Source organism: Penaeus chinensis, chromosome 10, assembly GCF_019202785.1.
Source record: "Penaeus chinensis breed Huanghai No. 1 chromosome 10, ASM1920278v2, whole genome shotgun sequence".
NCBI lineage: Eukaryota > Metazoa > Arthropoda > Malacostraca > Decapoda > Penaeidae > Penaeus > Penaeus chinensis.
Window position 1 is genome coordinate 34,262,145 of NC_061828.1, and position 12,500 is coordinate 34,274,644.

Sequence of the window (12,500 nt, forward strand, 5' to 3'; positions counted from 1 at the left end):
TTAATAAATAAAATATTTCATACAATCTGCTTCCATTCAACAAAAAAATAGGTGGGAGCCACAACAGTTTGATTGGGTCAGGGAGAGGAGGAGCCACAAAGGGATTAGGAGTTTTAGGGTGGGATGGTGGGCATTGCTTGAAGGGAACTTGCGAAGCAGTATCAGATTTATTAGTTGACACTATATTTGTCTAATGTACATTAAAAATTACAGACAAAAGGCCCTTTGGTTTTTAATCCTAAAAAAACTGCAAATCCTCAGCTGATTCTTGCTCCTCTCTGTTGTAATGGACAGTAAGTTTTGTCTTCATTGTTTGGAGAGATTGATTTTGCACACCAAGGAAGATGTATAGCAAGCCTCCCTAACATCTTGCCAGTTACTTGTGTTTTCAACTAGATCTGTCCTTAACATATCAGGCTAAGTTGATACCATGTACCACAATAATTTCTCCACAGGTGTTTCGGCTAGAGATGACAAGCGATGAAGCAGACTGGGACAATCAGCCTTGGCAGAGTCATGAATCCTCCCCGCCTGAGGCTATGGAGAAAGTCTCATTGACAGAGCCATCACAGTCGAGACCAACGATAGGTAACTGACTGTTAGGGTATTTTTATATGGGAAATCTATCAATATTATTTATTGATTAGTGAGGCATGTTGATATTTCATTAACACTGATTACATCCAGAGCTGGGAAGTACTGCTGTTACTTTTTAACTTTAAAATTGTCCTACACTTATAAATTAATAATGAAAAGCACTAATCACTGTAGCTGCTAGCAAACTGGGTTTTAAATTACTGGCAATGCCAATATTAATACCTTTGTGAAAATAAAAAGAAAAGATGGACATGTAAAACCCTTGCTGTAGCATATAATCTTTATCAGGTTAACCTGTTATAGCCAAGCACGCCATCATGAAAAAACAACTCATCATGACGGGTACGGCTATAGGCTCATGACTCACTAAAGTGAGTCGAGTGGGAAGTTCCACTGTACGTAGCGAACTCTCCGGCCAAAAGGCTAGACGATTGCCAGAAGTCACAGGAGTGAGTGACACCCAGAGATTTCTAGTACCATCACTGTAGGGTTAATTTTAAGGAATCCAGGAGTCTCATCCTGGTGATCAGGACCTGATGTGATTAGGTGTCACCTAGGGTTAAGTTAAACTGACCCTTTGATATCAATGATCTTTTTTATAACTGTACTTGACTTTTTAGTGACCCTGGTACACTTTACACCTGTTTAGGCATACTGACCCATTATATGACTTGATGGTCTTTTGTGATAACCTTTTGGTGAAACTTTTTTGGCATATTGTCTTTCCAATGATCAGAGGTATTTCTTGACCTATGCTACTTTGCACCACAAGCAAATAGAATGGCAATATTGTACTAAAGGAGACTAAGTAATACTTGTGTTCTTTGAAATAATTTTTCAGACAACTACTGTTACACAGTTATTAGGGCCATTTTTCTAGGACTTGAAGAAATGGTACTTTTTGTTGTAGAAATTTTAAATTCTTAGAGTACTGATTTTTCTTTGTAACTTAGGTTAAATCAATTGTTTTGAATAGAGGCATACCATACATTCACTATATTTTATATAGAGCAGTTCCCACACCATGGCTTGCTACCCTCCGAATACCAAGAACATGAGTTGACCAAAGTTAGCCAGTGATCACCTTGTATAAGCTATTTTTGTAATCATATGATATATAAAAGAATTTATCAACATTTGTCATCATCTTAGGCTCACAGAATGGATCATAAAGATTGTCATCACTGCTAGATTCACCTAAACCATTCTGATATGAATCCTCCTTTGACTTTCAACCATTGCAACTTGCCTCCAAAGTACTGTCTTTATCAAATTATATTCATTATTACCTGTCAAGATTATACACAATAGAATGGGGCTTTGTCTCGATTTCTCCTGTTCATTTCAAAGTAAGTTGAATAAGTAACAAATTCCCACATGGAATAACTTGTTATCCTCTGAGAGACCAAGTAGTTGCAATAATAGACCTGTACCAAGACTGTAAAGCAAATAGAAGAGCAAATGTGACGTCTGGAAGTAAGCATTTATTTTCAGTGATCACTTGGCATGTCAGCGACTTTAATGTCTGAAGAACATGCATACTTCCACTTGGAAATCTGTAAGAAGGGGTTAATTAATGAATGTTATTCTTATGTAATGTGTAATGCATTACATCTGTTGTTTAGAAAGAAATATTTGAAACCTATCATTCTGTTTTCAGGACCCTTTTTGGAGGCATTGATGTTACGAATAGATCAGATGCTCACCTCCAGTATTCATGTGAATTTGTTGGTAACTACAGTTGTTAGTCGTCTAGCAGCTTACCCAACCCCACTTTTAGCATCACTCCTCCTTGATTCCTCCATTGTCTTCCAGCCATCCGTGCGTTCACTAGTGCAGGTAAGTTAAAAACGATTTAGTTTGTAAAAATCAAAAATATTCTGTAATATGAGTATCAATACTTTTCTCAAATTATGAAGTAAATGTGAAAGGAAGCTAATCTAGTTTAAGAGCTATGTATTGACATAGATGGATAAGTTGACAATAGCATTGAAAAGACATGATGTAATATATAACTACATCTGGAAAAGTTGCAAGAGATATATATAATGAGAAAGTTGTGCATGTTTATTTCCCAAAGGTGTTAAGTGGTCTGAAGCAGAAAATTGATGCTGCCCTGTTACCTGAAGAGGCTTCTTTACTTGTAGAAGCTCGAACTTGGTTCATAACTAGACTGATCATTCCCCGCTTCAATCCTTCAAGACCAAGAACTCCATCAACAGCTTCATCTCCAGACACGTCACTTATTAGGGGTGAGGAAGAGTGTTTGACTTCAGAAAAAAACATTGATAAAAGACCCAATAAATATGGTATTCTTCATTGGTATGAAGACTTAGTTTGGACTAAATGTTTTAACATTAACCCACTGATTCTGGGATGGGATGGGATTTTTTTTTTTTTTTCTCTCTCTTTCTTCTTTCTTTCTTTTTCTTTTTCTTTTTCTTTTTTTCTTATCATCTTATCTTATTTTATCTTCACACATAAATGGCCCCACAAATCCTACCTATCGTGCCTGTTTACCCTTTTCCTTGATATTTGGAAAGATACTTTTAATTTACATATTGCTGTAGGGGCTGCTAGTAATGTTATAATAATCATATATCATTGATAATAAAAACAACATCAATATTAATGACTTTAGAAAAAAACAATTCTTGAAAACTTAAACAATTGGACCTGGAAGCTTCACTGCCATCAAATGGCCTAAAATACCAGTATTAGGCTTACTTGATTGGCCACTCTGACGCATGCACAGCTTGTAGGCCGGGCACATGTGGACACTCGTGTGCAGTGATGAGACTTATTTCTCCCCATTGTGATGCTGTTTTCTCTTTTTCTACATAAGCACTTTCAGCTTTGTCAATTTCCATTGTCTGTATTTGTGATCTGATTTGCTTTATCCAAATGGTAATGGACTATTTTCCTTGCACAGACTCCATATGATCTCTCTAGCTAGTCCATAACTCAATGCAAGAATAATAACAGTGAGTAACATTTTGTTATTGGGTCATACATTTTTTTGTAATGTACAGTTTTATTTAATACAACCAGTGCTGCCAGTCATGGCAGCCAGGAATAGGATCCTGAGCATGGAAACAATATCCTCCACAGAGTCGGTGCTCTTCCAGTCACAGCTCACGGACAGTACATTCCACACTTGTTTATAGATGAAATTAATGTAAAAGCCACTTTCTAACTGCCAAATGAGTCTAATTACTCTCCAAGAGATTTGTGCACTTGTAGCATCTTTCCCATCATCCTGACCTTAAGTGAAATGCTCACAACAGCAAGTTCACGTCACCCTGGCCCACAGCCAAATTTTCCCATAACAGGATGTTCACGTCACCTGCCCTTCAAGCCAGATTTTTTCATGACATAATGGTCACTTCATATGGATCATAGGGGTTTAGAAAAGAGAGTTAATCAGCTGATGTCATGTAAGTCTGCTGCGTAGGTCTGTTGCAGAGCATTAGGGGAACCATCTAAGTGCAAATGAGATTTGCAAAAGAAAACTACATTTGACAGTACACATACCTGTCAGAAATGGGTAAACTTTGTGTCAAAATGTAAATTGTATTGCAATGCCCTCACTATTACCAAGTGTCATTAGAATTACAGATCACATAGATTAACCCCTTGGTGACGGGTGAAGAAAACTAAAAAAAAAACGACGCTCTGGCGATCAATGGCAACGCGCCGACTTTGAGCGCGGGAGTTCGGTACATCAAGCCGAATCACCGGCTCATAGCGCTTTGGCGCGCCGTCGCGGCGTACAGCCACACGCCACATTTCGAGCGGTTTGTTTTGACGTCTATAGACGTGACCCGTCGTTAAGGGGTTAAAGCTGCTACTCAGTAATTCTTTTGTGTAATCAGTTTGTGTACTCACAGTTTGTGTAAACTTCATGAATATTTGCTAAATCACTATATAGTTTGTGAATATATATTTTTACTTTGATTCAGATGATTTTCAGTCTTTGCAGATCATGCCATTTTTTTAGGATAACACATTTCATCCCTTTGTGTGTTTTTTGTTGTTGTTTTTCTTATTTTTTCATATGCATTATGTAATAACAAGATGACCACATTATTTTTTTAAAATCCTCAGGAGAAGGGAAGCGCCGAAGCCTTTCTCAGACGATGAATGCTCTTTTCCGCCGCAATACTCCAGAGCAGCAGCCTTCGATTAAAGAGAGTCCACTGGAGATTTTAGATGACAGGTCTGGTTGTAGGTGAGTATCTTCTCTGTACATATATATGTATAAGTATAGCTTTAGATTTAGTTTTCAGTTTTCTTTTACCAAATTTCATACATATTTTCCCCTCTTAGGTATGTAAAACGAGCATCTGTGTCAACGGTGGACAGCAGTACAAGTACTGGCACAGCAGGTCAGAAGCGACATGCTGCAAGATGTGCAGTGCTTGTACGAGATTGGCTGCTTGAACTGTCAGCTCTGGCTCAAGAGCACACTGTGGCCGTGCCAAGTATTGAATTTAGATTTCCTTCTAGTTGACAATGACCTTTTTATGCTTGGTGCTTCTTTGCTCTCTTTTAATGATCATGTGCACATTACTATCAATATATTGTAAAGTGATGCATAAAGTAGTCACTTTTTTGTAATATTTCTTTTTATCAAATCAAATACAACTTGAGCAAGCATGGCAAGCCAGCTGTTTGATATATCACCCCTAATTTTGTAGAGGACATGTCCATAAATGAATATTTGTAATTTTGATTACTTTTGCGTACTCATTATGGAAGAATTCTAATCTATGCAAATGATCTAGCATTGTTATTTTTTCAGTTTTTAAATCACAGTTGTCAAAGAACCATATAAGATATATGCAATAACTGAGTGCTTCTTGGAGCTTCTTTTATGATATGTTGATATTATGTGTGTTTTTAGTATTGACTGGAAAGGTTGAAAAGTTAGTGCTTAGTTTTTGCCAGTAAATAATTTTGAAAGGAATACAGTTCAATTGCAAACAACTCATATGCAAAGACAGATTTTTGACTCATTACTCTCCAAAGACAGTAGTTTTATTGGCAAAATAACTTACTTTTGTGTACATATTTATACATACATATATATATATATATCTATATTTTATGGCAAATGAAAGGCTACGATAGCCATTATTGTCATATCACTGGAATACTGCATTACACCGGGACCTAAAGATTGTTGTGAAAGTGTTTATTCATGTTCAAAACACCAAAGAGAAAACAGTCATAATATACTCCCTGCACTGACTCATGATAAATACAACAATCTGTGTGTTTCAAGGCATTTCGTGGAAAGAGTAAAAGACAGTCAGCAACTTTTTTTTTTTTTTTCTCTCTCTCTCTTTTTCTGTCTCCATCATTTTCCATTTTCCTTTTAACTTAAAGAGCAGTGATTTAGGTGATCTTGCAGTTTATAAATTTATTTTGCCTTGGCTCTTGTGTTAATAAGTCAGCCCATCTGATATGATTTTGTCTCATTTTGTGTGTTTTATGCCATGTTTAAAACATCCCAGTTAATTCTCCCTCCTTTTTGTGTATGTGAACTTCCTCCCGTCCAGTACACATTAGTTATAGAGTGGCAATAAAACCACCTTTAGATGCTTTGTTATGTGTTGGTTTTATATGTGGTTAAACAGGATGTTATTTTTATTTCTGATTAATATATTTCTTAAAATTTATCTTGTTTTGAATATATATACATATATGTTTCATATTTTTGTTTTGTTCAATTTTTGATCCATTGAAATGTTGGATTGTACTCTCAAACTTCATCCAGCATCATATATATCAATTTTTAAATTTGCAGGCCTCAGTAGAGTAACTGCTAAAAGAACAAATGAACATTTCACAATGGTTTATTTTGATATGCAGCATAATTCTATGTATGGGTAATTTTCACTGTTAGGTGTCTATAATAGCAATTTATTTGAAGTTTGAGGGGAAATCCTCTTGTGATATTTTTATTTTTTGAGTAATGTAAAATTTACGGATTGTTCTCTTAAACTTTTAACCAGTGTGGCAAATTATGCTTGCTGTGGGATTCTTCCATGGAAAATTTTATGATAAATAAAGTCACAATATTACTAAAACAAATTGTTTAATTTTAGTTGTATTTTGTTAACTAATATTTGGCAGCAAAAATTATTTGTTATATGTTCTAATGTTTGACATTAGAACCCCAAAGTGTGATCTCATCCAGGTTCTTTAAGTTGTATTCGGTCATTCATCTGAGAGGAACTCTGTGAAAGAAAGATGTGGGTGGTTTGTATCTTGTGTAATTTGGATATTCCAAAATATTGTGCAGTTTTGATTTCTAACAGCATTAACATTTTGTTTGGGAGCAGTGGTTGTAAAATATCTTAATCTTATAATGCTAGGAAACAACCCTTTTAAAACATGCATTTTATTTAAAGATCATTGCCACATTGGATGAAATTTGATGTAGTATGATTCTCTTGAATATATTGCTACCCTTTTAGAAAATTAAACTGGATTCTCTGACATGTATGTAGAATACAGTATGTGATTTATGCAATTAAATATATTCTTGGCATGAGTGGTTTTCTTTATTATCACAATATGAGATATGAAAATACTTTTTGCAGCACTTATGATAAAAATGTATAGAAGTTAAGTAAAGTGCAGTATTTCTATGCCAGCTGTTTCTAGAATTTGAAATAGCAGAGGGATCTCATTTTGTATTCTCCACAATGATAGTGGTTGCAAAACAATTTTACAGTGAACCCAATTTGTACCAGGCTAATTATCATCTTTGCCAGTCACAAATAAACTAAAAGTAATTTTACAGTGTCTACAGATATTTTTCGACAAATCCAGATTTTGAGAATTGATTTACAGTGGAAAAATAGTTGGCAGTGACAAGGAAAAACAGAATATACAATTAACATCTATTCACATCATGTTGTTGGAAGAAGGTTGCAAGTTGATGCAAGATGGAATGACAGTGTACATTGGATAATGAGGCTCTCCTTATTCCTCATAGTTGTTTATCATATCTTCCCTCAGAGATGTAAGTTATTTTTTCTGTTTTTGTCATTATCTTCCGTATATAAATTGTTTCCAGTTGTGTGTGTGTGTGTGCGCGCATGTGTCATTAGTGTTTCTTTTATGTGCGTGCGTGCGTGTGGGTGCGTTTCTCACTCTGTCTTCCTTCAAAACTTACTGAACTTCTACACCAACTATCCATTCATCAGAAGTTTAAGCTGATTTGCTAGGCAAGCAAAAAAGGTACAGATTGAAATATTTAACAGAGTTTTAATATTTTTTCCCTATGAAGTTGATGCTTTTGACACCAAACTATACCCTATCAAATTCAAAACTTAACTTCGATTCCCTACTTCACAAATGAAAGCACTTGAAAAATATGCAGCTCAATTACATTATCCATCATTCATGCCAATTAGTACACTGCCCTGATTGCCTCACTCTGCATGGGTAAGAATGCCAAGTGCTCAATTTCTCTACTGGTTTTAGCCCCCCAATCCCTTACTCATTGTTGCAGTGGGGGGCTTAGGATAGAGACCCAGTGTAGGGATCACCTCTGCCTTGGACCTCAGCCCTCACCTCTACTAATTTTGCAAGGTCTTTTCTCCTTTGTGTGATCTTTGATGTCTGGTACATTTGTTTTTGACCATTGACCATTCTGGAAATCTACAAACATTGCCTTGTGAACCAAGAAACTTTCTTACCTGGGGGCTTTAGCCCCAAGCCTCACCCTATCACTATATTTTGTATACACTGCTAATGACCTTAGATGCTGATACTGATGTGGCAGAAAATTTTCAATAAATAAATACTGGTTCTAGCAGCTGAGATACACAAAGGCTGTCATTTGACACCATGCGAGTATACCGGACACTGACAGGTCGTGTAATCATTTAGTAGCTATGCAGTGAGACTGAAAAATACTAGCAAACTGTATTAAAAATATAATAATTTACCTTTACATAAATTCAGATTTTACAAGTTTGCAAATGGGTACTTTTGTAATGAATGTGGTTTGTGGATTCCTGAAAGGTAAACAGTGAAATAAATTCAAGTGCTGATAGACTACAAAGGTATTATAGAAAATATCTTGATCATTCAATTTTTATTTACGAACTCTGAACATTTACAAAGTCCATCTTCACAACTAACAGTGCAATTACAAACACACAATGTTTGGAATTAAAGTAAATAATAAACAAGCTAAATACCTGAAGAAATAGAAAATGAAATTATATACCTTCAAAAATATAAAAATTACATTGTAATATACAATGTCTAACTTTAACCAGTATGATCTTGCATAACATTTTTGTGCAGAAATCAAGACTACCAGTTTAGTTATACAAAAACAGCAACTGTTAAACAAAATGGGAAAGGTTTTAGATTAATAAAGTTCTGCAACTCAATATTCAATATATATGTATATGTTTGGATTCTCACAGAAATAAATAGGAATATATATCTATATAATCTTTGGTTTCAAATATATCATATCCTCTTTTTATAACCTAATGAAATCATCAAATAAACTTAAAATCCAATAGAATTATCATTATTTATCTGTATAAACAAACATACATACTATTATTCTTAGGACAATGACACACTCTAAACAGTAATTCATACATCACTCAAAAAGGTTATTAGTTTTACAATCTTTGGTTATAAAGTCTGAATAAACAATATATGACAAAACACAGAGAATGAAGACAACAAATTTGATTAACTCTTGAGACGGATGAATGTAAACGTATGGATTCGATTTACTTCACATAGATCAGTGCTCCACCGTGTTTTGAAGATAGTATTACAAAGACCTAAAGCAGTTTCCCTATTACTTACCAAATAGAAAGAGCAAGTAAAAGTACTTACTACTACTATATAGAAGACACATCTCAAAAAAAGTCTACTGATAACCAGCTATATAGTGTTTAATGGTACAAAACAGATGGAAATCGTGCTACTTAGGACTACCCAGAGCTGTCTGTATTTGACATCTGTGCACATTTCAAAAACAACAGATCCACTAAAGTCCACTTGCAAGTGAAAAACAGGGTGTCATATTTGCGACACTATTAACATACAAGCATAACTGGAAGTTTTTATACCATACTAACACCTTTTACTGAAAAGCTTGAGTAGTCATACATCATCAATAGATTCATGAGTCAAGCCTTAAATCACAATAAAAAAATGTAAACAACAACAAGTACACAACATCATTAGACAAAGCTTTATTATGTACAGATAAAGCACATGATTTTGTGTAAATAAGGCAGTGACAAGCAGATAATTCTCATGCAGATTCAATGCCACATTTTAATGTGGTTATTCCTAAATTTTCCTTCCTGTCACAACAACTATCTATTCTAACAATTCAAAGAGGCATAATATTCCTTATCCATAGCTGTGTGCTCTTCTCACTAAATGATGCATAATGTTTTACCTACTCTTATGAGCAAAAACAAATATGAAATGAATCTACCTACACAATTATTACATATTAAATCCTCATTCATTACCTTTTGATATATCATATCCACAGAGATTTTTCAGGAATTGGTTAAAAAACAGAATGAAAGAGAAAAGAAGAAAAAAAAAGAAATCTTTGAACACTAACAGGAGAGGGAACTTTCCTCCAACATATATTCGAGAAGCACACCAGGCCCATGACCAACATAGAGATCTCTGTCAACTGCCGCTTGGAAGATCCATGGCAATTCCATTATAATACTAAGATGAATCTACTGATTGAGTACTTACATTGTAAGTACCCCTAAAGCCTTACAGAATAATGATTTTTCACAAGCGTCATAAAACAACAATGAAAAATGAATTGGTTGGAGAAAATTAGTAATTAAATATTGCCTCATAATTTTAAATGTTATAAATTATCAATAACAAATAATGGTCCATTTTTCGTTCTTCTTTTTTAATGAAAGGTATAAACAGGGAGGACTAGAAGGTGCTTATTTAAAAATGGAACTATGAACCAAATGTATTTGTACAAATTCTCATACATGAATTATAAAGTGCATTTACATGCCAAAATTAGTGAGAAGGAAAGAACAAAGGCAAATTTATGGCACTCTTTCTTCATTCAGTGGAATTATTTTCCTTTCAGGAAAGTAAAAATATGCTTCTAAAACCCAGAGATTATGTTAGTTGTCAGGCTCAAGTATAAGTAAAGTCATACCATCAAGTAATTAATTACATATTTTTATACAGCAGAATATTATTATGGAAAAACATATTCAACCAAGTTTCAAGCTTGATAGTAGGAGATTTATCATAAAAGAATATTGAGCTGCCTAGAATTTTCATTACTAAAGGTAACTATACTTCTACTAAGGCATAAAAATGACATATTTTTGCACCACCATCTTATAATATTTTTTCTCTTCATTGACTTTAAAAAGTAAGATAACTTAATCAAGCAAGGATGATATGGTTACTTTACACCACACAGCAGACTATGGTGATAACAACTGCACTTGTTCATAAAGTGCAGTACTGTGATTTAGTTATTCAAATGTTCAACCAGACCATTTAAAGCCATCAAAAAATTTTAATGGAAAATTTCTTCTTATTTAAAAATATCTTGATATGCTTTATGTTGTAACCCACTCCAATATGCATGCATTTTCATGTAAATGCTTTTTAAAATCCTTACTTTAATAGTGAGCTTTCTAGAAATCTGGAGCTATAAAATGCCATTTCATAAGAAATGAAATAAGCGCTTGAACATATTTATTCCACATCATTATCACATTTACCAAATCTGCCGAAAAGTAACTTTCATGCCGGCTGTCTTGGACTATGGGAATGACGGCTGATACTGACCTTTCTGGTTAAACTAGGACACTCTGGATCATTGAGGTTTGGCCGGTGACTCTTGTGTTTGGGGGGAGTTGGGAGCTGTGAGGGAGGAGGGGGTCAAATGACAACCGCCCCTGCCTCTGACCTACTCTCTGGCAAGGCAGTGCAGTCCACCCAGCTGTTGGTGATGGGATCAAAGTATTCCACATGCGCAATTGTTACCTGAAAGAAAAGTAAGAAAAATTATGTATACAAAATAAAAATTTCCAATAAATATTTAAAAATAAAGAACAAAAAGCAATAATGATTACAATAAAGAAATATATAGCAATAAATATTTACATAAAAGTACTCCATTTTGTAGATCATTGTCTCTTACTCACGTAAATGATAATCCTTACCTGGGCTCTGTAAAAATCATTGACTTCACTAGTTTGATCACCACCTATGACATACAAAAGAGAGTTTGTTGCTGCAACAGCTGGACTTGCTCTGCCCACAGACATGGGAGGACACTCAAACCATTTATTCTGTTGATAAATAATAACAAATTCATTACAACCAAGACTCTGTATCATATATATGTTAGCCCATTAATTACACTTGCACCAAAATTAGCATACACATGAAAAACAAGGAAAAAACTGCATATACAATACCTGCTCAAAGGAGTATCTCTCCACTGATGTAAGAACATTGTGCCTGTTGGTACCTCCTACAACATAAAGGAAACCATCTAAAACTGAAACACCCATCTGGCTACGAGGAGTTAACATGGGTGCTAGGTTCTGCCACTCTCCTGTCACTGGGTTGTAGCAAAGGAGGTCATGGAGATGACGCTGACTGTGGGTGCATCCTCCAACAATGTAGATGAGCCCATGATGTTCTACAACACCCATGCTGAAGTGAAATTTTTTAGGCATTATTAAAAATCAATCAAATGAAATTACATTATCTGATATATACATTTTTACTAATGTTACTGAACGCCACACAATTTTCTGTTACCTGAATCTGGCTTCTGGCATGTTGGACTCAAGTCTCCATTCGTCAGCAATAGGGTCGTACCT

The 12,500-nt window shown here is 34.8% G+C and overlaps 2 protein-coding genes across 7 annotated transcripts in view; one reads left to right on the plus strand and one right to left on the minus strand.

Moving 5' to 3' along the window:
* Window positions 1–7,156, plus strand: part of LOC125029649 (FHF complex subunit HOOK interacting protein 1B-like) — a 24,021-nt gene extending 16,865 nt beyond the window's left edge. For all 6 annotated transcript variants that reach the window (XM_047619654.1, XM_047619653.1, XM_047619655.1 and 3 more), the window contains 5 exons: window positions 456–588; window positions 2,258–2,436; window positions 2,678–2,849; window positions 4,705–4,828; window positions 4,927–7,156. In XM_047619654.1, the coding sequence (XP_047475610.1) occupies window positions 456–588; window positions 2,258–2,436; window positions 2,678–2,849; window positions 4,705–4,828; window positions 4,927–5,110 (792 nt within the window). In that variant the 3' untranslated portion in view covers window positions 5,111–7,156. The remainder of the gene's footprint in view (window positions 1–455; window positions 589–2,257; window positions 2,437–2,677; window positions 2,850–4,704; window positions 4,829–4,926) is intronic.
* Window positions 7,157–8,698: 1,542 nt separating this feature from the next.
* Window positions 8,699–12,500, minus strand: part of LOC125029650 (actin-binding protein IPP-like) — a 12,833-nt gene continuing 9,031 nt past the window's right edge. Inside the window, exons 6-9 of the mRNA XM_047619660.1 lie at window positions 12,439–12,500; window positions 12,090–12,330; window positions 11,832–11,960; window positions 8,699–11,652 (exon numbers count right to left, since the gene is read on the minus strand). The exon at window positions 12,439–12,500 is cut by the window's right edge and continues 603 nt beyond it. Coding sequence (XP_047475616.1) covers window positions 11,548–11,652; window positions 11,832–11,960; window positions 12,090–12,330; window positions 12,439–12,500 — 537 coding nt within the window. The 3' untranslated portion in view covers window positions 8,699–11,547. The remainder of the gene's footprint in view (window positions 11,653–11,831; window positions 11,961–12,089; window positions 12,331–12,438) is intronic.